Source organism: Typopeltis vanoorti, chromosome 6 (genome assembly GCF_054136105.1).
Source record: "Typopeltis vanoorti isolate ZY-2024b chromosome 6, IOZ_Tvanoo_1.0, whole genome shotgun sequence".
NCBI classification, from domain to species: Eukaryota; Metazoa; Arthropoda; class Arachnida; order Uropygi; family Thelyphonidae; genus Typopeltis; species Typopeltis vanoorti.
In genome coordinates, this window is record NC_143554.1 from 81,347,810 (window position 1) to 81,372,794 (window position 24,985).

The following is a 24,985-nucleotide window of genomic DNA, read 5'->3' on the forward strand; positions in this document are numbered from 1 at the left end:
ATGAAAACAAAAGGGAAGAAAAAAGCAGACTCGTAGCACACATCCTCAAAGAACATCACATAAATTGGCAAGCATTCTCCATGCTCTACAAGAGAATTACTTTGGCAAGTTTTTTCAAGGAATGCTCTGAAGTCATTCACTCAAAAGACACTAAACAGAAATCAAGGAATAATCCTTCATAACATCTGGAAGTCATTAATTAACATGTGTAACATTAAAGAGCTCTCTTATGCCTGCAATCATATACCGAGTTTACACAACAACGTTTAAATGATCATTCTAGTCTTTTCAACTTATATAGATATTAACTGCTATTGGAAAATGTTTAATTTTTGTCGGTTTTTACTCATGTTGAGCAACCTCCCAATGATGTGTTAGCACAAAAAAAACTTACAAGTCAAAACTGGTATTTATCATTCAAGAATCTACCATTTCTCAACAGTGGTGAGTATGGTTGTGCCTTATAACACATCTCAGCATTAAAGAGCTCTCTTATGACTGCAATCATATACTGAGTTTACACAACAATGTTTATATGATCATTCCAGTCTTTTCAACTTATATAGATATTAACTGCAATTGGAAAACGTTTAATTTTTTGTCGGTTTTTACTCATGTTGAGCAACCTCCCAATGATGTGTTAGCCATACAGACAGCAAAACATGTAGAGGAAATATATCTAGATAAAAAAAAAAAAAAACATGTGTAACATTAAAGAGCTCTCTTATGCCTGCAATCATATACCAAGTTTACACAACAATGTTTAAATGATCATTCCAGTCTTTTCAACTTATATAGATATTAACTGCTATTGGAAAACGTTTTATTGGCAATTTACAAGTCAAAACTGGTATTTATCATTTAAGAATCTACCATTTCTCAACGGTGGTGAGTATGGTTGTGCCTTATAACACATCTCATGCTGCATCGGTTGTTGCGCAGAATAATCAGGGCCATGTTCAGGGATTAGGCAAAGGGTCCTGTTTGAGAAATATATTAGTCTCCATCAAAAGTCAGTGATATTGTGAATGAACAACACAGAAGGTATAAGATTAAATCTTAGAAGGGAATTTTACATAGGCACGTGAAATGTTCGAGGTCTACAGATGGGTACTCTTGAGATTATCTAAAGAGATGGATAGGTATAAAATTGACATCCTGGGAATTACAGAGACCAGATGGAATGGAAAAGGTCACTTCAAAAGACAGAATGGTAAGCTAGTTATTTACTCAGGTGATGACTCAAAACATCATGGGGATAGCTGTGATACTGAAGACAGCTCAGGCAAGAAGCTTTCTGGTTATAATCCCCCCCCCCCAAACACACACACACACACACAATTAATGATAGGATACTTTCTATTAGACTTTAGGCTCAGCCCACCAATGTATCAATCGTGGTAGTTTATGCACCCAACATGGATAGGCCTGAAGAAGAGAGTGAGGAATTCTATGAAAACTTACAAACTGTTTTGGACTGCCTACCAAGGAGAGAGACATACTTTACATCTTGGGAGACTTAAATGCAAAAGTGGGAAAGAGTATGAGAGTCAGGCCAGTGTGGCATGTTTGTAGTGAAAGACTGTTGGAATTTGCCCGTGCTAACAGATTAGTTATTACCAATACCTGCTTCCAGAAACATCCACGACGGACCTATATTTGGATATCTAACATTGATAGGTCAAGGCACCAGATTGATTACATCCTGGCTCTCCAGCGGTGGAAGACGAGCATCTCTGATGTGCATACTTGTCCTGGAGCAGATTGTGTTACAGACCATCAGCTAGTAAGAGCCAAAGTAAGACTAAGGCTCAGAAAACTTTCAGGTCAGGCACATTCCACTAGATTGGATGTTAGAGTAATTCCTAGCAGATTCACAGAAGAAACATCAACTCGGTTGGATGATTTTTTGGAGACCAATGAAGAGAACTCACCAGAAATGTTTTGGAAAGGAGTCAAGGAGATGATACAGGATACAGCGAAGTATCTTAGCCCAATAAGACCAAGAGACCCATGGATGTCAGATTCAACATGGGAACTAATCAAAAGAAGGCGGTTGGAAAAACAAAGAGAGACAGGGACTGAAGCATATAAGAGATTACACAGAGAAGTCAGAAGAGCCATCAAGCAGGACAAGGAAATGTTCTATACTAATAAATGTGAAGAGATAGAATTCCAGATGAGGAGGAGGCACAATTAGAAAAGGGTGTTTTATTTAGTTCGTGACTTATAGCACAAATTTAAGCCCAAATTTAATGTTATCAAAGACAGGAATCGAGCATTATGTGCAGCGCTCTCACCAGAAAAATTTTGATTTGAAACCTCCTCCACTTAGGCATGAAGACGAAAGAGCAGTTAAGCAACTTAACAGCAATAAGGCCCCAGGTGCAGATGAAATCCCAGCAGAATTAAATTAGGCCACAGGGGATGGAGGGATAAGACTGTTTCATAGATTGATTACAAGGATATGGGAGACAGGATCATGGCCTAGAGACTAGAAGTTGATTTTCATACCACTACATAAGAAAGATGATATGAAGGTGTGCAAGAACTATATGACTATTAGTTTAATATCTCATGGAAGCAAAATTTTATTGAAGATCGTGCTAAATAGGATTGAGGCCAAAGCTGAGGCAGAGAGATGCCAGAGGAAAAAGCAGGTTTTAGGAAAGGTAAGGGCACCAGAGATCAGATCCTTTGCCTTAGACAGATCATATAAAAATATGAATAATTCAGACTCCCTCTGGTAATGTGCTTCTTAGACTACTCTAAAGCTTTTGAATGTGAAACTTTACTTCCCACATGTGAAACTGTGGGAAGTAATGAAAAGAATGGGTTTTCCTCAACACACTATCAGATTGATAGCCAACTTGTACAGGGCTTTTTCTACAAGTATGGATATGTATTCCTGATTGCATGATTATTGAGTGTGTTTTTTTTTTACCACTGCGCTATCACTGCTTGTTTCAATTAGCAATTTTTCGAAGTAATTACTCCATACTTCAAGGATATCTTTTCTCCAGTTTAAGTATTTTTATCATCTCTAATTTCTGTTACAGCACTCTTTCCTCCATTACTAAGCTTTTTCAACAGCCATTATAATATTTTCATACCTTCCTGATATTTATTTTCTATATTCTTCCTATGACTTTAGGTAGTTTTACACAGTGTTTAGCTTCTTACATTTGTTCTGTATTCTCAAAGAACACACGCAGACTTATTCGCCATGAACCTTCTATATGCTTTCTTCTTTTCCTGGACTGCCTTTTTAACTTCCTGTGTCTGTCATGGAGTTCTGATTTTTCTATCCTTGCAGACAACCTCACCAGATGCCTCCTTGTCTGAATGAATCTTTGTTTTCTTCAGAGCTTGCCACTGAAACACCAAGGTTTGGTTCCTGTTCTCAAACTCTTTCATTGTTTCTTCAATAATGTTTGTGTATTTTAGTCTACAGTTCACATCTGAGAGCTGCTCAACTTTTATTTGCTTTAAAACTTTCTTACATGTTATTCTTTTCAATATGAAATTCAATTTTATCCTGCTCAAGACTAAATAGTGATCGCTTCCAATTTCAAATCCTCTGTACACTCTTCTGTTTTCTCTCTGCACCAGGGAGAAAACATCACTATCAACAATAATATAGTCAATGAGACTTTTCTTATTCCTTGCCTCTTCTCTCCAAGTGAATTTGTGCACATTTTTATGCTGGAACTTGGTGTTAGTAATAACCAGTCCATGTCCTGAGCAGAAATCCAACAGGTATTGGTCATTGTTATTAGCTTTGCTCTGTTCTCCAAATTTTCCTAAAATATTTTTGTATGTCTGACAATCATTTCCTACTCTGTAATTTAAATACCCAACAAGGACCAACTTTTCATTCTTTATTGTGTCAGTTGCTTTCCCTAAAGCCCCCAAAAATTCCTCCACTTCTACCTTAGTAGAACCTTCTGTGTGACCATAGGCACAAATAAATCTCATTGTCCTGTTCCCGATTCTGATTGCCTGCCATTCAAGAAGATTAGTCTCGTATTTAGTGTTGAATACTATGGCTACTCCTTTTCCTTGATTGTCATTTCCTGAATATAATATTTTGTATTTTTTTTTGCTCAGAAAGATCTCACCAGTTTTTGGCTTTTTGTTTCAGTCATCTATTATGTCGATCTGGTAGTTAATCCAATTCTTCTGCCAGTTCCATTTCTTTGCCATTCAGGCTTATTTGACAGTACTGATCTTGACCTCTGGTGTTGTCGAGTTGGGATATGTTTCAGGATTTGTTCCAGTAGCTGACTTTCGCTGTTCATCCTGGTTTCCCCAGCAAAAACAACAGGGGCATCTTTTAACTGGGCAACAGCCCTAGCCAGCATGAAATTCTGTCATGCTGTACTTTCATTTTTACATTGTGGTTTAAGCAACGCCCCTGTTTTTTGCTGTGGGAACAAGGATGAACAGCTACAGGTCAGCTACTAGAACAAATCCTGAAACTCATCTCAACTCAACATCACCAGAGTTCAAGATCAGTACAGTCAACAGTCCTCACCTTCTCATAGTACACCCTATTAGGTATCTACCTGGATAAGAATACAATCTGGTTGGCTAAATCCCAAATTGCCAGCCCATCCCCGTTCGTTCAGTTTCCAGGTAGATACCTAACAGGATGTACCACGAGAAGGTGAGCATTGGACATTAGGTCAGAAGCCCTGGTCAGTTCTCCACATTCCTTTAAAGGCTATGTGGAGGTCTCCTCTCAGTTATATAGCTTTGACCCTTCAGCACTCCCCATGTATAATTTTAACTACCCTAATATCAAATCATTGGTGAATACAGAGAAAACCCACCTACAATCTAATAGTACAATTTGTTATTAGGAGAAACACAGAACCTAAAGAACACTCATTTATAAATTATGTGGACACATACCATATCATTTTTCATCAATTCTCTAAAACAGTAATGACAAACCATGGAAGTTCCCGTACACTGATTTAGTATTTAAAGTGTGATGTATAAAGGTTAGAATAAATGACAAGCACTCAGTAACTTAAACAAAGGAATAAGTTACTAGCAATGTATGAAATTTCAAGAAATGGTGAAATAAAAATTTAAAAATAAAATTCACAAATTTAACAAATGTTTTTCTTTTACATATCTATCTATCTATATATATATATATTTTTTTTTTTTTTTTTAAACTGCTACTCACTTTTCATCTTCACTAGCAATAAGAGCTGGAAAAAAAAAAAAAAAAAAAGAAGGAAATTAAAAAAATAGACTTATCACACTACATAAAATTGAATGCTATTTAGGTAGGCCTACCAGATGCATATATTGCATTATTAACAGGATGAAAATTTCAGTGATTTGTAGAATAGTTATGGATACTGATGGCATTACTCTTATTAATGTTAAATATAGCTGTCATGCCCTGATACATTAAAACACTGAACATTAATGAGTGAAACTCTGAAAACAGGTAGTACTGATTCTACAGAGATATGGACAGTTTTCAAGGTTGGAAATTGAAATGTTGAACTAAATCAAATTTAGTTCAACATTTCAATGCAAAGTTTTAATATGCATGTGTACGTGCATGCGCACACATACACATAAACTTTTGGAGAAGGGAACTTTAACAATTTCCACTGAAATAATGTGCTTATCAAGTATAGATATAATTCAAGACAAAAAATTGTGAATTTCACAATAACATTAGTGTTATCATTTATTATCACAGCACTGAGCCTAGAGCCATTATTCATTAATGCAATGTAGATAAGTTTCTGTCACATGTGACTTATCATTGTTTTTATTTCAAAACATTTTTGCTAAATTCTTCCATAAAAAGTGGCCTAACAAAGAAAAATGAAAATGACTCACATTTTAGTAGGGATTCTGAATACCAAATTTCATTAAATTCCTCTAGTAATTATTACTCAGTTGATATTTGTTTTTAATGATATTAACACAGGCAGTCCCCAACTTTCAGAGATCCAACATGCTGATCTGTAACGTAGAGAAAGCTTCCCTTCAATGCAAGCTTATTGAGAAAATAATGCCTGCTGGAGTGTTGGATAATCTCAAAATGACTGTGAACTATAAAATGAATGACAAGCATACACTTAAAAATTATCATCATTAGTACTGCAAGAAGAAGAAAAACATGCTGTGTGTAGGTGTAATTTCATGATGCAAAAGATAATGAACTGATTGTTCTGGAGACCATCATCAGGGACACAGGAAGCATATATTGTAATTTTCTGGACAAGTGGCAAAGTGATTTCAAGTATGTTGCTGAACATGAATAGCAAAAAAAAAAAAGATATCAGTTTTTGAGATCATCAACAGGAAAATCCAACCTAAATTTCTTTCTTGTGATTGTTTTAGAACTGAAAATGAGCTCCTCTATAACAAAGTGACAGGAATGCATATTTTGCAAAGCTTGAGGATGTGCTGGTAATGAATCAACCAACCCATGACAGCCTTATTCATGTGCTGTAGTCTCCAATGAGTGGATGGCTATAGTATTCTTGTATTTTTTTATTTATTTATTTTGCTGTGATTTACAAGATTAAATAATGGCAAATGAAGGACCAACTGATATAAGCAGTACACTCAATCGTAAACATCATAACTCTTGATTACCTTCATTGCAAGCTATCATTCATAGACACTGCATTACAAGCTACTGTAGTGACGTTCTATTTTCATGTTATGTTCTAAATCCGCCATCTTGCTAAAAGTCATCATCATCATCATCAAATTCCTGCCATGTACCCTCAAGGGGTGTACAGGATATGACAGTACTACATGAAAAAAATTACATCATTACTAACTTCCTATCTACAATTTTCCTCCAAATCAGTCTGTTACTTGTCAAGACCCCAACATTATCAGATCTTATATTTCTATCGTCTAAGGCACTTTGTACCGTATCAATCCACCTATATCTTGGTCTTCCTCTGGGTCGTTTTCCTGCCAACCTGGCAGAGAACACTTGTTTTGCTAATCTTTCCTCTCCCATTCTATTTAAGTGACCATACCATCTGAGATTAGCTCTGCTAACGCATTCCTGGATGCTGACAATGTCAAGTTCTTTCCTAATATCCTCATTTTTAATATGATATTGCCATTGATGCCATCTGTTCACGCCTCTAATCTTTCTCAGGACTCTCATATCTGCGGTCTCTAGTCTTTGGTCAAGTGTTTTACTTCTGACCCAGCTCTCAGATCCATAAGTTAAAATTGGTTTGAACACAGTCTTGTATACAGCTAATTTAGTGTTCCGACTAATTTCTTTCTTATTCCATATGAATTTATTCAATTGACTTCCCACGATACCAGCTTTGCTGATTCTGTTGTCTATTTCTATATTTAGTTTACCATCTTCAGTAAAAATTGTGCCTAAGTAGCTGAAATGTTTTACTTGTTCCACAGGTTCTCCATTCACAACACAGTTGACATTTTCAATGATTCTGCCTATTTTCATTGTCTTTGTCTTTTTATTGCTGACCTTCATACCATATCTATTACAACAGCTATTCAATTTAGTCAGAGAATCTTGCAGACTTGTAGCAGATTTATTTAGAAGTATAACATCATCCGCATAAAGCAAACAGCTGACATTAGCATCTCCAATTTTGATATCAGGTTTAATACCACATTCCTTCATAATGTGATCCATATAGATAATGAATAACAGAGGGGATAATGTACATCCTTGTCTCACACCAGATTTAACATTAAACCATCTTCCTGTACTTCCTTCAATTCTAACTGCTGACTCACAACTCAAATAAAGACTAAGTATTGCTTGATATAATGCCCCATTGACACCATATAACTGCAGCGTATTGAATAGCTTCTCTCTTGGCACCTTGTCATATGCCTTTTCCAAATCGACAAAACTTAAATACAGATCTTTGTTATATTCCCATGCTTTCTCGACTATTTGTCGTAAAGTGAAGATCTGATCCTGACAGCCTCTATTTCGCCTGAATCCAGCTTGTTCTTCACCAAGCTTTTCTTCCACAATTCTTCTCAACCGTTTTTCAAGTATACTTGCATAGATCTTGCCAGGAACACTCAGTAGGGAAATACCTCTGTAATTCTCACATTCAGTTTTATTTCCATTTTTATATATGGGTACTATGAGAGCTCTACTCCAATCATCGGGAATTCGTCCCTCTGTCCAGGCTTTCTGAACTATGCAGTGCAGCCACTGTAAGACTCTTATACCACCATACTTCAGCATTTCTAGTCGAATATCATCTACTCCTGCTGCCTTTCCACATTTCAAGCCTTTGATGGCTTTTTCTACTTCAAGTATGGATATGTATTCCTGACTGCATGCCTGGTCAGTGTTTTTTATCACTGTGCTGTCATCACTGCTTGTTTCATTTAGCAGTTTTTCAAAGTAATTACTCCATACTTCAAGGATATCTTTTTCTCCTGTTTTCATTTCACCTTTATCATCTCTAATTCCTTTTACAGCACTCTTTCCTCCATTCCTAAGCTTCTTAAACAACCTCCAGAATATTTTGCCACCTTCTTGATATTTATTTTCTATATTCTTGCCAAAGTCCTCCCATGACTTTTGTTTAGCTAGTTTTACACACTGTTTAGCTTTCTTACATTTGTCTCTGTATTCTGTAAGAGTAAAAGCTGACTTATTTGCCAGGAACTTTTGATATGCTTTCTTCTTTTCCTTCACTGCCTCTTTAACTTCCTGTGTCCACCAGGGAGTTCTGATTTTTTTATCTTTGCACACAACCTCACCACATGCCTCTCTGGCAGAATCAATCAATGTTTCCTTCAGAGTTTGCCACTGAATCTCCAAGGTTTGATTCCTGTTCTCAAACTCTTTCATTTTCTTTTCAATAATATTTCTGTATTTTAGTCTACAGTTTACATCTGAGAGCTGCTCAACTTTTATTCGCTTTAAAACTTTCTTACATGTTATTCTTTTCAATATGAAATTCAATTTTATCCTGCTCAAGACTAAATAGTGATCACTTCCAATTTCAAATCCTCTGTACACTCTGGTGTCCTGCACCAGGGAGAAAACATCACTATCAACAATAACATAGTCAATGAGACTTTTCTTATTCCTAGCCTCTTCTCTCCATGTGAATTTGTGCACATTTTTATGTTGGAACATGGTGTTAGTAATAACCAGTCCATGTCCTGAGCAGAAATCCAACAGATATTTGCCATTATTATTAGCTTTGCTCTTTTCTCCAAATTTTCCCAAAATATTTTTGTATGTCTCACAATCATTTCCTACTCTACTATTTAGATCCCCAACAAGGACCAACTTTTCCTTTTTCATTGTGTCAGTTGCTTTTTCTAAAGCCTCAAAAAATTCCTCCACTTCTACCTTAGTAGAACCTTCTGTGGGACCATAGGCACAAATAAGTCTCATTGTCCAGTTCTCCATTCTCATATTTGCCCACATTACTCTACTTGAGACTGACTGCCATTCAAGAAGATTAGCCTCGTATTTTGTGTTGAATACTATGGCTACTCCTTCTTTTCCTTGATTGTTATTGCCTGAATATAACATTTTGTATTTATTGCTCAGAAAGATCTCACCAGTTTTGGTCTTTTTTGTTTCAGTCACCCCTATTATGTCGATCTGGTACTTATCTAATTCCTCAGCTAGCTCCATTTCTTTGCCATTCAGGCTTCTTACGTTGACAGTACCGATCTTTAACTCTGGTGATGTTGAGTTGGGGTTTGTTTTCAGATTTGTTCCAGTAGCTGACTTTTCGCTGTTCGCCCTGGTTCCCTGGCGAAAACAACGGGGGCCTTGTTTAACCGGGCGACGCCCCAGCCGGCATGAAATTTTGTCATGTTGTACCATCATTTTTTATTTTGGTTTAACCAATAAGGATACAATTTGGTCGGCTAAATCCCAAATTGCCAGCCCATCCTCGTTCGTTCAGTATCAAAGTAGATACCCAACAGGGTGCACCACGAGAAGGTGAGGATTGGACATTAGGTCAGAAGCCCTGGTCGGTTCTCCGCATTCCTTTAAAGGCTATGTGGAGGTCTCCTCTCAGTTATACAGCTTTGACCCTTAAGCACCCCTGCTAAAAGTCACTTTCATAAAATAAAGGAAAACTAATTGCAAATTAATCACTTATCTAAGGGTAGAGAAATTTCTATTATACTGCGCCACTCTATCCTTAGATAAGTCTATATGAATTAGTAAGATTAATTCAAAATTAGTTAGCAGTCTTTTCACTCATTCAGGCCGATGGTATTTATTTTCTTTCCTTCTGGGATTCCCGCTAGATCCGAATTTTTGTGAACGGTGCAGTAAAAAGAAATTCAGGCAAACACAATATTTAAATTAACAAACAAAACATTTAATATATGGTTATATAACAAAATACATGTATTCCACTTTTAAATATGATAACTCAGTCAAGCTAGTACATCAGGTCAAGTCATTCACAATAAATCAATCTTTCAAACTTTCACATACAATTTCACAGTTTCAGAATCACAAAGTTCCTATACTCAACTTATTACAATAGAAATTCTTATTTAAACAGTTTCCTTGTGTCTCTCAGCTACACTCTACGATTAACTCATAACAGGCACTAACCACGGTAGATATCATTTCAATGTCTATAGTTTCAACTCTCAGCCTCGATGGTAAGCTACAGTTAATGTTACAAACAGCGCAACGGAACTAATACTTAAATCTTCATACACTGAAATAAACTAATGTGACTGTCCTTACCAGAAATAATCTTCAGTACTTCCAATATTTTGTGAGCACACTTTCAATTTGTATTTATCATACTTGCGAAACACATTTATAAAAATTCTCCAAGGTTATAACCAAGCCTTATTAATCGCGCTTCAAAACTCCAGATAAAAACTATAAGGTACATTAATTATTCTTATTTTTCATTCATCAACTAGTTTAACTCCGTACAATTCCTTTTTTCGTAGTATAGAAATAAGTCGTAATTGTAGACTGACTGGATTTATTCAGAATTCTTCTTTGAATGTCCAGTTCTCTAATTATCCGATTACAGCAATAATTTCCTTTATTACTACGGCTGACTTTGCTTTCAGCCAACTATAAGATTCACTTATGAAAAAAAATATCTACTCAATTCTTCCCTAAGAACCTTTTAATTATATCTACTTCTTTAGTTTACTTCCTTGCTACCTTATAGTTCCAAAGTTCCGTTCCGACTCCTCACTTACAACTACGTATCTATTTTCTCTCTTCTCCACAAACGCTCCCTTCACACGCGCCCGTTTATTTTCACGCGTCTCCATGACAACCGATAGACGTAAACATTCTCGCAAATGTTACATTACGCTATACAACTACATTGAGTTATTACATAACATTAAGCTTTCACAAAAGGAATAAATAGAATGATCGCATTTCAATAAATGCGCAGTTAAACTACAAATCAATAAATAAAACAGCTTAATAACATTTAATACAGAATCTATTTACCATTAACACATTTCTTTGATTAAGCAATTAAATATTTGACATAATTAAGGTAGTTATATAATATCAATTATAATTTATGTTATTTACATTAAATAATATCTACAAATATAGTTCTTATGACGGAAAATCATGTTGGATTCTGAATCAAACAACATTTATTCTATTTTCTACATAATTAGAATTTAACACTACCATCAACTCTGAATACAATCATCACGAATGCAGCTTGCATTAAAGAATTAAAAAATTGTGGAACTACTACCATGTTAGAGTAAAACTTCAGTTTAATATAAACCAAAATAATCACTCAACGTTTCGACCTTCACATACACGTATGCTAAAGTTACATTGATTTGGTCAACCATTGAAACTACGGCCTGACCTCTGGTGAAAAAAAAAATACATCAATGCTAGAGTCCTGTTATTATTATCTATTTGGTTACAAATCAGTAAGAGATACATTAAGCTAGAGAGCAACATGCTCTCACATAATTACTTGTATAAATTAGAACAAAACAGTATAGATGGTGGCCAATAAAAGCTGAAATAATTGAAGAACAAAGTGGGCAGAATGTGTGCCATTCAAATTCTTGGGATTTTTATGCAACCATTACTGTTAAGATTAGGATGGTTAATCAAAACTTCACAGGCTTCTTTAGATTTCTGTTCATACTAAGTTTTTGTATGATGTATAGAACATGTACGTTTCCAATCACAATTTTGTGTAGAGTGTTAGGAGCGTGATCTGAGAGGCTTGCTTCACCAAAACTGCTAAATTTAATGTGTCATTTGTGTTCTTTTTTTTACAGATAGGGATTGTACGTCTGGTTTCACCAATATAAGGTAAGTTACAGGTGCAAAAGATACGATAAAATCCAGGGTAAGCCAATGGGGGAGAGGATCCTTAGAAGAGTTGAATGCTTTTTAATTTTATAGGTGGTTTAAAAGTGGCATTATGATTATAATGGTGTAGAATTCTATTTATTTTTTCTGATAACCCTTTAATGTATGGGATAGCTATAGTTTTATAATAATCTATAATTATATGTATTTTTTGATGAAGTTTTATGAAGAACTTTATTGATAGTATTTTTGCTATAGCCATTATTTATAAATGTATTGCTAATAATTTGTAATTCTTGTTTAAGAGCTTGTTCATTAGAGTAAATTATAATAGTTCTGTTTTTGAGGATGTTAATGACTCCAAGTTTTTGCAAAAGGTGGTGATATGAGTTAGCACATATATATTGGCCAGTATGTGTACAGGCCTGGTTGGCTGATTGGTTTGTATATTCGCTCTCCAGCCAAAAGACTGCAGTTTCAGATCCCGATGTAGGCATGGATGTTTGCAATTGTCTGTGAAAATACTAGTGGTAGTGGTGGGCGGTAGATGGTGTTAGTGTGGTTGCAGTTCATTGTAGTTGGTGGATTGAGTGGTGGAAACAGAGCTGTAGAGCAAGTGCCCTTCCTCAATCGGTCTATGGACTCCTTCGAGGTGTCACGTAATAATAATAATAATGTGTAGGTTGAAGTAAACAGCTTGCAGTTTTACATTGAACTGAAGCTTTACTCATGGTAGTTGTTTCCATAATTTTTTATGATGAATTCTGATCACCGTGTAACCATGGAGGAAAGGATTGCATTAAAGAGCATGATTAAGATAAGTTATATATAATAAATTTTCTTTTTTGCTATTTATATAATTTCTATTTTTATGAATTGTTCGAACTTTATGATTTTCTTTATTCATTTATGGTATTAGATTATAAATGTATTTTAAATTTCCTTTATTTAAGCACTTAACATTATGATTATAAACATTTTTACTTATATGGTAAACTTCTATCACATACAATTAACTTCAAAAGTCATTCTGACTCATAAGTTTAAACTAATGGTTCCTTCCAAGGGAATGTCCAGTTAGGACAAATTAAACTATGAATTCATTAAGTTAGCATGTGTTTTACTAGATTCAAACCAGAATCATCATGATCATTCCTTAAAAAGCATGAGAAACTACACCACTACTCCACATTTTTATGTTAAAAGAAGGAAGGAGGTATTGATTTAAATAACTCAAATTTTATCAAATAGAAAGTTTAATAATTTCCAAAACAACTTATTTTTCCCGTATTCCTATAAGCTCTCTGGTGTCAACTTATTTATAAGAAACTTTCATAGTTTCTACATTTGGCTTTGAAATAATGCTGGATCTATATCCACTTGATTTTTATCATTTTTGCATCACCGAACTGAAGCCTTTTGGTTCTTTATTTTAGTAAATACTTTTAAGCACAGACCGAGAGTTTGCTTAAGAAAAATACATCTCTTTGACGCTTCCTTGGTATTGAAAGAGAGTTTCTGCCTGGTCTTTGAACTGGAAACAACCAGTTCAAAACAGCTGTCAGCCAATGAAACCTTAAAAAAATGGACCAAATTAGAAAGTGAATATATGGACGCCTGGGCAGCGTGCATGTTTTCTAAAGTGGTCTGCAACAGGCAACTCGTAAATACCAGCGAGCATATTCCTGTAAGCTCTCTGGTTAACTTATTTTTACAAAACTTTCATGGTTTCTACATTCGGCTTAAAAATAATGCTGGATCTAATATCCACTTGATTTTTAGAATTAGGCTTTTCGTTTTTGTCAGAAATTCTGATGAATTTTTCACAGACACTTGTGTGTGTGGCCTGTATAAAGACTTAAAAAATGAGTTGGAAATTTGAAGGCAATATGTGGTAACATCTACAGAGTCAACTATAAGTCTGAGTGAGACTCCTCCTTTGTCGAGTTTTGGCAAGCCAGTTAGAAATGTATGTGCTTCAAAAATGGACCTTCAGTTTTTTGATGGTGTCTTCATCCCAGCTGATCACTTTGTTGAACAGAGAATTCAGTTTGTTGATTATTGGTAGGGTTTGCAATAATAAAATTATAGAGACTACAACTATGTTAAGAATAATTACTTTAATTTCTCGATGTTTGGTAAAGATTTCGTAGATGCTAATTAAATTTTAAAGAGGTTGCTAGTTATTGCTTTAGTATTATTTAAAATGTTAGAGGTTTCTAATAGTATTTTATCAACTATGGTAGGTGGGAGAAATCTCATCTTTAAAAGAAAGTCAGGATATTGTAATTACTAGAGCCTATAAAAGCAGTGCTATGGTTATTTTAATATGAACAATTGGAAAGGCTTATGTGTTGGCAGTACATGTTAATTTATTTTCACGGTATTGATGACAACATAGAATGATAAGAAAATAATTACTATTTATTGACTTATTTGCTGATCCAGCATCTTCAGAGTACAAAAAAACAGTTTGTCGCAGTACATGAAACAACAACAATTTGGTATAATAGTGGGACTAGTTTAAAAAATTGTAATGGACAACAGAAGGAACTAAATTTCTAATTAGGTGCCATGTTGGAAAAAGAGAGAAAATAAGTATTAATTAGATCTTAAAATATCAGCAAATAAGTTAATAAATATTATTTATTTAATTATCGTTCTATGTATTAATCCGAACAACTTACCTTGATAAATGAATCAATTAGTCTCAAACAACAGCACCTATCAACTTGTGAAATATAACTCAACTAATGAGATTAAAATAAAAAGTACAATTACTTTAATCAGCTACTTCCTAGCCTGTAGATACAGTTTTTAACTGTATCAACGAGTCAACACTCAAGGCATTGGTAGGTCATTCCCCCCATCTATATAAAAAATATATAAAAAACACACAACACTTTGTAAACAAAATCAAGGATATGACACTAGAAAAAAATGATTTCTTAGTTAGTTTTAGTGTGTCTCTGCTGTTTTCACAAATGTCTCAATCAATCTTCTTTTACAAGACAGATTCACAACTGATATCATGGTGCTCTTTGCTATTGTATTATGTTCTGGTTATTTTGTATGGCAAAGTACTTTATACTTGCAAAAAGAAGGCACAGTCATGGGCTCACCATTATCTGCCACAATTACTAACTTTCATATGAAGCTTTTGAGCAACATGCTCTAGATTCTTTAGTTTAAAAACCCAGTCTGACATTGACAATGTTTTTGTTATTTAGTCCCATGGTCGCCAGACATTAGACACTTTCCTCATCTACTTAAACAAACAACAACGATGCATACGATTCACATCTGAAATTGAAAGTCAGAACACACTTCTATTTGTAAATACACTTGTCACACATCTTGCTTCAGGCAGTCTTTCGTTCACTGTCTATCATAAGCCTACATATATACACAACTCTTACCACAACCCATCACAAAAACTAGGTGCCACTGACAAGCTGAAAACAGGGCTTTAAAGATTTGCTCCAATAAGCAAGCACATAAACATGAATTAAAAGTTATCAGCAATATCTTCCTAAAATACAGCTATAGCAAAAACAAAATTCTTCACAAGGCTGCACCTGATAATAAAAATAAACTAGATTACAATAAAACCATAACCATTCCATACATTAAAGGGATATCAGATCAAATAAGCAGAATAGTACAGAAATACAAACTTAATGTCACCTTTAAACCTCCTGCAAGAATGCATTGTCAACTCCTCCAAGGATCCACTTCCTCCCTTGGCCCACCCTGAAGTATACCATATTCAGTGCACCCTGTAATTTGCCTTATATACATGAAACTGGATGCACATATCCTATACTAAAAAAGGAACATAAATGACACATTAATAATTATAGTAAATCTGGCCTTTCTGATTGTGCCCTGAATACTCTACATAGAACTGACTGGAAAGGCATCTGTTCATTACATCACACTAAAATGTGATATGAGCACAAATTTAAACAGGCCTGTGAGATTCTTATCAACCATCCTCATCTTAACAATAATGACGATCTAAAAATCTCAAGAATATAGATGGCACATATTCTACCCAACTATTGTGCTCAGATTTGGTCACCTGGTTTTCAATGTGATGTAGAACTATTGGAGAGGGTCCAGAGACAAGTAACACTAACACAAAATCAGGAATGACTTTGGAATGCTAGCTGTGGGAGAGAGGTTGAAGAAATGTGGCTTGCAGAGTTTGGTGGACAGGAGGAAAAAAGGTGATAGAGAGATTTAAGTTAGTGAGAGGATTTTTTCAGATTAATTCAGAGGGAATTATAAAAAAAAAAAAAAAAAGTAGAAGATGAGAGAGGAACAACCAGAGGCCATCCCTGGAAGTTACTTAAGTGTTGTGAAGAGTAGCTTTTTTTTTTTTTTTTTACATGGAGAATTGTCAATGAATGAGAAGCATGACCAGAATATATTGTTAATGTAAGGAGTATTAAGAATTTTAAGATTCAGTATGATAAATGTTGTCAGTTGAATGAACCTCCCACAATGAGTCTGCTGGCTTCAAGGAGAGTGTAATAATAAAATTTAATTCCACGAGTCAGTATAAATTATAATTAGGACTGTAGTAATCGAGGATCTTAGCTTTAATATAACTTACACTTAAGTTAAATTATTGATTAGGCCTCCACTTTTGCTGTATTAAAAGTATTAATATGAATTTGTTCTTTGACTATGTTATAAGTAGGATATAGTCTTGATGTAGACCTTTCCCCCCACCTCACTAGCGGTAAGGCCAATAGTAATCAAAGCATTGTAATTTTGGCATACTATGTAACTTGTCTCTATGTGTATATATATATATATATATATATATATATGTGTGTGTGTGTGCACCAGATGATGACCTTAATGTGAAGGTCGAAATATTGGGAAATTAAAGTAATTATTCTTAGCACAGTTGTAATCTCCATAATTTGTCAATAAGAATAAAATTCTAACTCTTTATTCTTGTGAATACGTGTCTAATAATTGGTTTATATTTAAATGACATAAAGTTGTTGAATTTCATAAAAACCTAAAGGCACAAACACCAAAATCTGTCTCAGCAAAACCAACCAGTCAAACCAAGTTCATCACAGACATGGAGCATTACTACTGAACATGTAAATGATATAGATAAATACCTTTAAGATGACATACCCTTTTTTCAATATTAGGACATATATAGCAAACTACATCCCCAATACTGTCAATTTTTGAAGCAAGCCAGCAAAGATCTCTTATAGAAAATTCAAAAAAAAGTAAGCTAAGATGGTTGGAAGACCAATGTAAAACATGGACTATCTCTCTCTCTCTCTAGATCAACAAATGAAAACAGAGGTACTATTTAAGCAAAGTTCTTCTTTAAGATACATACACCAAGAGAAATTTACAAATTGACACATAACAGGGTGATCTGGTTCCTTCACTTAACACTTTACTACCAAGATTTTTATGTCAACCATATTTCTATATATATTTTCCCTATTCATATCTGTGGGCTATGAATATGAAAAAACCAATATGATGATTATTATTATTTTAAAATTAAATGTCTTTATTAGTTAAATTACTATTTTTAGAAATTATTTTATGAATAAATAAAATATGTTAGAAAATGAAATTGCACTGAAATATGACTATTTAATATAATTAAGTAATCTCATAAAAACCTTTCAGTTCTTCCAATTCTTTAGGAACACTCCATCTGGATTCTTTTGTTTGAACATTGTGATAATACACTCTTCCAGTATCTGATTTATATTCCTTCCATGGACACTGAGATAAAAGAAGCTGAAAAAAAAATAATAAATAAAATAAAACAGAAACTGGAGTTACTATTTCTATTATTCAGAAGTTGTAAAATTTTATTTATAAAATATCATTTGTTTAATACAAATAATTGATACATCAAAAAAATAAATAAAAACCACAGATAAAAAAAAATCATTAACAGTAGATGAATGAACCACTAGTATATATTTATATAAACAGATTTGATTTGGTTATAATTATGACTAAACAAAGGCTGTAAGACCAGTAAAATTGTCTGTTAACTGTATTTGTTCTCAAACAGATATTAATGTTTTGCAGGATAAAAAAAATATTCTGCCACCTCTTTATGAGATCAGCTTGACATCAAACTGAAAAGTCTTTATTATTAAATTTCTGCATATCCTACATAAAAAAATAAGTCAACTACAGTATACTCATAGAGACTAAAATAATAGTTAGTTATAGTGAAAGGTTTGCCTAATGATTTCATTTAATTTTTTATTTTTTAATTTAATTTAATTCAATAATAACTATTTTTTTAATAGTTATTGCTTTGGGGATTTTGCTGCAATTTTTCAGCATGTTTATAGCGCAGAAATTATTTATAATACTATTCACAGTAATGAGTTGACAAACACCCACCGAAGTGATCAGCAAATGTACTAACAAAATGCAACAAAATGTCTGTAATACCATTACAAACTGCAGACTATTTTTACTCAGTAATAAAGTATCCCATAATCTCCACAAGTATAGCTGCAATAAATTAGCCAAAACTTAAAAATGAAGACCACCTTCAGCCCAACCATCAACTGTTTAAACATCCAGCCATAGAAGGTGCTTACTAGATAGTTCTTATGTGAAATGTTTGCACAATTATTTAATTGTAGTGCCCTTGTGGGACAAGTGCTTTATTGTGTCATATTATGTGACAGCTTGAACCTCAGCAACTTGATATATGACCCAATTTATTTTGTTCATAATTGATTGTGAGTTATCATCAAATTGCTGACATGTACTACCCTCAAGGGGTGTATAGGATATGATCGTATTACATGAAAAACTTACATCATTTCAAACTTCCTATCAACATTTTTCCTCCAAATCAATCTGTTATATGTCAAGACTCCAACATTATCAGATCTTATATTTCTGTCTTCCAAGGCACTTTTTACTCTATCAATCTGTAAAATTTGATGCAGTAGGATTTTTCCTCTTTTTTGCATCGACTTTTACAGAGGTCGCAACTCATAAACAAGCTAAACAATTTTTATATTAATGTTGTAAATATTATAAAAGCCCATGTATTTAACTCTAAGAAATTATCAAACAAGTTTGTGCAAAACAGTAAATGTTTAAATTGTAAGATTCAAGGGCAAAGTCTTAGAAATCAGCACAGTATTGATGTAGGAATTGTATACAATGTAAGCGATTTTAAATGTGCTCGGAGTCAGCCAGATACCAGATTCAAGGACAGTGATAAAAGGCGGTTCAGTTCTGAAGCAGTTCCGCTTGTTGAAAACAGGATTGTGTGTGTGTGTGTGTGTGTGTGTGTGTGTTAGCGCGGGAATGTTTGGGGGGCCTCGACCCTAGAAATCATATAATAGAAACCAATCTAAGAATAGAAAAAAAAAAAAAGGGGGGGGGGGGGGGAAGGAGAGGAGAAGAGAGAACTTCAGATCCAGTCCATTCGCCATTGGCCTGATGAAGCTGCAAGGAATAGCCATGGGAGATGTGAAGCCACTGAAGGAGAAGAGAAGAGAAGCAGGACCAGCATGCATTGCCAGTAGGACAGTCTTCTAAGTGCCTCGAACGTCGGGACCCCTTTGGCCGATTCAGTAACACACCGGTAAAAATGTGCTTCAAGCCCGGGAGTCATCCATTAAACGAAGGTGACGACAGAATCTTTGAGTGGACGTCAAAACCTGGAATGGATGGGTAGCCAAAGAAATCTACGAAGGAACTAGGAATGGGTATCTAGTAAGGTTAAAGAAGATATGTGAGTACAGTTTGCTGTGATTGCTTAAGATATGTGAATTTGACTGAGAGTCCACAGGACATTTATTGTGCTTAATATAGTTCATAGTTCAGGACTGGAAAGTTAATCTAAGAATAAATTGTTCACAAATATAGTTAGAAATACTTCTTGTAAATTATAGAGCATGATAATCCTAGAAATGAGAAGGGATGAGTTTTCTTTGAGTGTCAATATAATATGTTGCATGACTCTGTGCATGTGCTAATGTTTAATTGCTGAAATTATACTTAAGAACCCCTTTTTATTGTATGATATGGTATAATTGAAGTTTAGTCTAAATAAACATGTTTGTTTTGTTTACAAAGTTGCCACCTGATCTTTATGTAATGCACTGTTTCCCAAAAAAATACCGGACCTGTGTGCGAAGGAATTAAATATTAGCCGTGACTGTTTAGTTTCAAAATATACTCCACTGGAAGTATAATTATATCTAATACCATTAGGAGAGCATTGGTGGTGCAGTTGATAAAAATCTAAATAAATTTCCAGAGTTCTCCAGGTATCAGAAAAATACTAATCTGTAGAGTAGAGTTAATAAAGGACATAGAAGGATAATACAGACGAATGTTAAAAATCCCATGGACAGCAAAAACATCCAATCAGGAAGTACTGGAACAAATGGGGAAATCATGTGAACTTTTAGATACCATAAAAAGAAGGAAAACTGCATATCTTGGTCACCTACTTCATAACGAAAAATATAAGGTACTTCAATTGATTATAAAAGGGAAGATAAATGGAAGAAGAGGACAAGGAAGACAAAGAAAATCTTGGCTGGCAGATATCAGACAGTGGACTGGTATGAACTCTGAGAGACTGCTCAGAATAGCTCAGAATCGCTCAAAATTTGCCAAGGTGGTCGCCGACCTCCAATAGGAGATGGCACTCGAAGAAGAAGATAGAAGGATAAAGTAAGAGAAACATAGAAGGTAGATAAAGTAAAGATAAAGTGGTAGAGAAATTAATATAAGTTGTAAAAGATAAAGAGTAGAGAATAATAATATATTAGGGAACCATTAATAGAGAAGATATATTACAATATATATTAATAGGAAAATATCGCAAAGAAGGAGCTGAAAAGATTACAAATCCACCTATATCTTCTTGATCTTCCTCTGGGGTCTTATTCCTGCCAACCTGTAGGAGAACACTTGTTTGGCTAATCTTTCCTCTCCGATTCTGTTTAAGTGACCATATCACCCGAGATTAGCTCTACTAACACATTCTTGGATGCCAACAATGTCAAGCTGTTTCCTAACATCCTCGTTTTTAATACGATATTGCCATTCATACCATCTGTTTACGCCCCTAATCTTTCTCAGGACTCTCAGATCTGTGGTCTCTAGTCTTTGGTCAAGTGTTTTATTTCTAACCCTGCTCTCATGTCTATAAGTTAAAATTGGTTTGGATACTCTTTTATATGGCTAATTTAGTTTTTGACTAATTTCTCTCTTATTGCATATAAATTTATTCAGTTGACTTCCTACCATCAGCTTTGTTGATTCTGTTGTCTATTTCCATATTTAATTTACCATCTTCACTAAGAATCATGCCTAAGTAGCTGAAATGTTTTAATTGTTCTATAGGTTCTCCATTCACAATGCAGTGATATTTTCAATGCTTCTGCCTATTTTCATTTGCTTTCTCTTGTTATTGCTGACCTTCATACCATATCTATTACAACAGCTATTCAATTTAGTCAGGGAATCTTGCAGACTTGTACCGGATTTATTTAGAAGTATAACATCATCTGCATGAAGTAAAGAGCTGAGATTAACATCTCCAATTTTGATATCAGGTTGAATACCACTTTCCTTCATAATGTGACCCATATAATGAATAACAGAGGGGATAATGTACATCCTTGTCTGACACCAGATTTAATACCATTGATAACATTAAACCATTCTCCTGTACTTTCTTCAATTCCAACTGCTGACTTACAACTCAAACAAAAACTAAGTATTGCTTGATATAAGGCTCCATTGAAACCATGCAACTCTGGCGTTTGAAATAGCTTTTCTCTTGACACCTTGTCATATGCCTTTTCCAGATCTACAAAACTTAAATACAGATCTTTGTCATATTCCTATGATTTCTTGACTATTTGTCGTAAAGTGAAAATCTGATCCTGACAACCTCTATTTGGCCTGAATCCAGCTTGTTCTTCACCAATCTTCCCTTCCACAATTCTTCTCAACCGTTTCTCAAGTATACTTGCATAAATCTTACCAGGAATACTCAGTAGGAAAATACCTCTGTAATCTCATATTCATATATGAACATATGAAACTCTCAATGTTCTCAAAAGTGATGGAAATGCCATTGGCAGCCCTCTTCAGTACCTAGAGACCCGTCAGTTATTTAGTAATCACCATGGATTCTGCCAATCTTCTTCTACAGCAAACCACTCCATAACCTTACCCACCTTTGGACACACAAAAATATATGATGACAGAGAATCTCATGTGGGTGTGCTTGATATTTCTAAGTCATTTGATTGAGCCTGGCATTGTAGCCTTCTTTTAAAGCTGCATCTTATGGTTTATCTTTGTGAGTGTATTGATAGCTTCCTCTCATCTGATTTTTCCATTATTCCTATACATCAATAATCTGTATATTTGTTTGTAGTGTTTTGTGGTGCAAGGATGGTTATGGTCATACTGCACTAGTAAAGATCACAGCTATAAACAAAGTAAAAATGACTTGATAAGTAAACAAAGGTGTTAAAAAAATGGCTTAGATAAGAATCTATAAAAAGATGTGTAAAAAATCTATAAAAAACTTCTGTAAAAAAAGGTTGGTAAATACAGATTAAAACAACCAGATATAGAATGCCAATTTACAAAAACAAGTGTATTAATAAAAATATAATGTAACCAAGCTATGTGCAGTGAAAAAGATTAATTTTCTATAAAAATTTAAAAATGAAAAGCGATACTTGGCAAGTCTAATAAAATATACCTGAGTGTATAGGGCTCAGAAAAATTATGAATATGGCTAAAACAGTGACAGCACTCAGTGATGAAATGAGGGCAGTCAATGAAAATAGTAGTATTATTATTATGTGACACCTCCAAGTAGTCCAAAGACTCATCGAGGGAGGGCATCTACTCTACAACTCTGTCTCCGCAATTCAATCCATGAACTACAGCGAACTGCATCATCTACACCAACGCCATCTACTGCCCACTACCACCATCAGTATTTTCACAGATAATCACAAACATCCATGGTAGGATTCAAACATGTAGCCTTTTGGCTAGAGAGTGGATACGTTAACCACTCGGCCAACCAGGCCAGCAAAATATGATTCATGGCTGATTCAGTACCACAGAATTCAAACACAAGCATGTCATCACCCTAAACAGGAAGGAGTAAGAGATGATCATGATCTATACAGAGCCGAGCAAGAACAACATCAACTTCTCTATGAGCTTGAAAGAGCTGCTGGTAGACAGCAGGAGGGATGGATAATTTGAATGCACTGCAGAAAGAAAAGCTGCATAGTGGTATATATGAATGCCATGGATGTACTATATTTGATGGCATCTGTAGATACAATATTGCTTACCCTAATATCTAGAGCTTCTAAGAGTGCTTTTTGTTTGCAAACCAAATAGTCATATGATAGTCTGATGAATGTTTTACAGATTCTCTCACCTTGGGCAAAAAAATATTCACCACATGGAATGGTCTGGAAGGGACTATTTTAGTACCATATGGAAGAGACAGTTGTTGATATCAAAGAAACAAGATTGGTTCATTTGCCTCAATATATAGACTGGGAATCATTAAGGTTTACAAACATTCCAGTTGTGATTCTTATAGCTTGATGGCGGATAGGGTCCAACCATTGTGGGATATACTCTCTCTCTCTCTCTCTCTCTGACAGAAGCATAAACTTCGGACTCACAATCAAGTTTCGATTTTATCACTGTACAATACAGACAAAGTAAAGAACATTTGTCTGCAGCCTATGAGGCTGAAGATAGGATTTGAAGGATGGGTTATCACTTTATGGCATTTATCTCACAATTGGCATATGTGTGCTGAAGAACATGTCTAGGAAAAAAACATGCAAAAACTGTCTTCTGCTGGGAATATCTGAACCCATTCACAAGCACCCATTTTGAAAGATGGGCAATAGCTTGCTGCACCTGTCTTTTTATGACTCTCATGTTATACAAATGATAAAAGATAGTAAAGACATCCACACAGATAGTATTACTTACAGCTGGAGGAAAGTATTTGGTTATTGAATTTACCTTGATTGCAAAAAAAGTGTGACACTTATAACTGATCCTTGTGGAATCTCTCCTCTTCTGTACACAGTTGTATATAGTTTAGGAGAGTGTGGTTCCCACTCAGGCTTGGAAAATCCAGTTGGATAAAAAGTTCTTAATAAGAAGAGGGAGGTTCCCTCTGAGTCTAAAGTTATATAGGTCTCTCAATATTCCAGATATTGAGAGACCTATATAACTCTGAATCTCTAAAGCATATCAAAGAAAACAGATACTAAGTGCTTACATTTAGTAAGTCATGTCTAATGAATGCTTCCAGTCAGAGTAGATGGTCAAAAAAAATTTTTTTCAGCATCTTGCACAAGCAGCTGGAGCAACTGGATGAGTTTATTGGGAATTTTGGATCCTTTTCTGTCTGAAGAAAGGTAATGATAACAGCCTTTTGCCAGGTATCTGGAAACCCTTTCTCATAGAAAATTCTGATAGCAACAGATGTTTATCCATCTTATAATGGATGTTATCTGGTCCCACAGAACTTGGGCGACTTAAGCAAGGCAGCTTTCATTTCTTGTTTCGTAAATAGGATGTTGTATCGAT

At 34.7% G+C, this 24,985-nt stretch overlaps 1 protein-coding gene across 5 annotated transcripts in view; it reads right to left on the reverse strand.

Annotated features, from left to right (window-relative positions):
• The window catches only part of Prp40 (pre-mRNA processing factor 40), a 406,566-nt gene that overhangs the window by 315,511 nt on the left and 66,070 nt on the right, over positions 1–24,985 (reverse strand). For all 5 annotated transcript variants that reach the window (XR_016548451.1, XM_090394274.1, XM_090394270.1 and 2 more), the window contains exons 6-7: positions 18,004–18,124; positions 5,201–5,225 (exon numbers count right to left, since the gene is read on the reverse strand). Coding sequence is in view for 4 of the 5 variants with exons in the window: in XM_090394274.1 (XP_090250400.1) it covers positions 5,201–5,225; positions 18,004–18,124 (146 nt within the window). In the remaining variant the exon portion in view is untranslated. The remainder of the gene's footprint in view (positions 1–5,200; positions 5,226–18,003; positions 18,125–24,985) is intronic.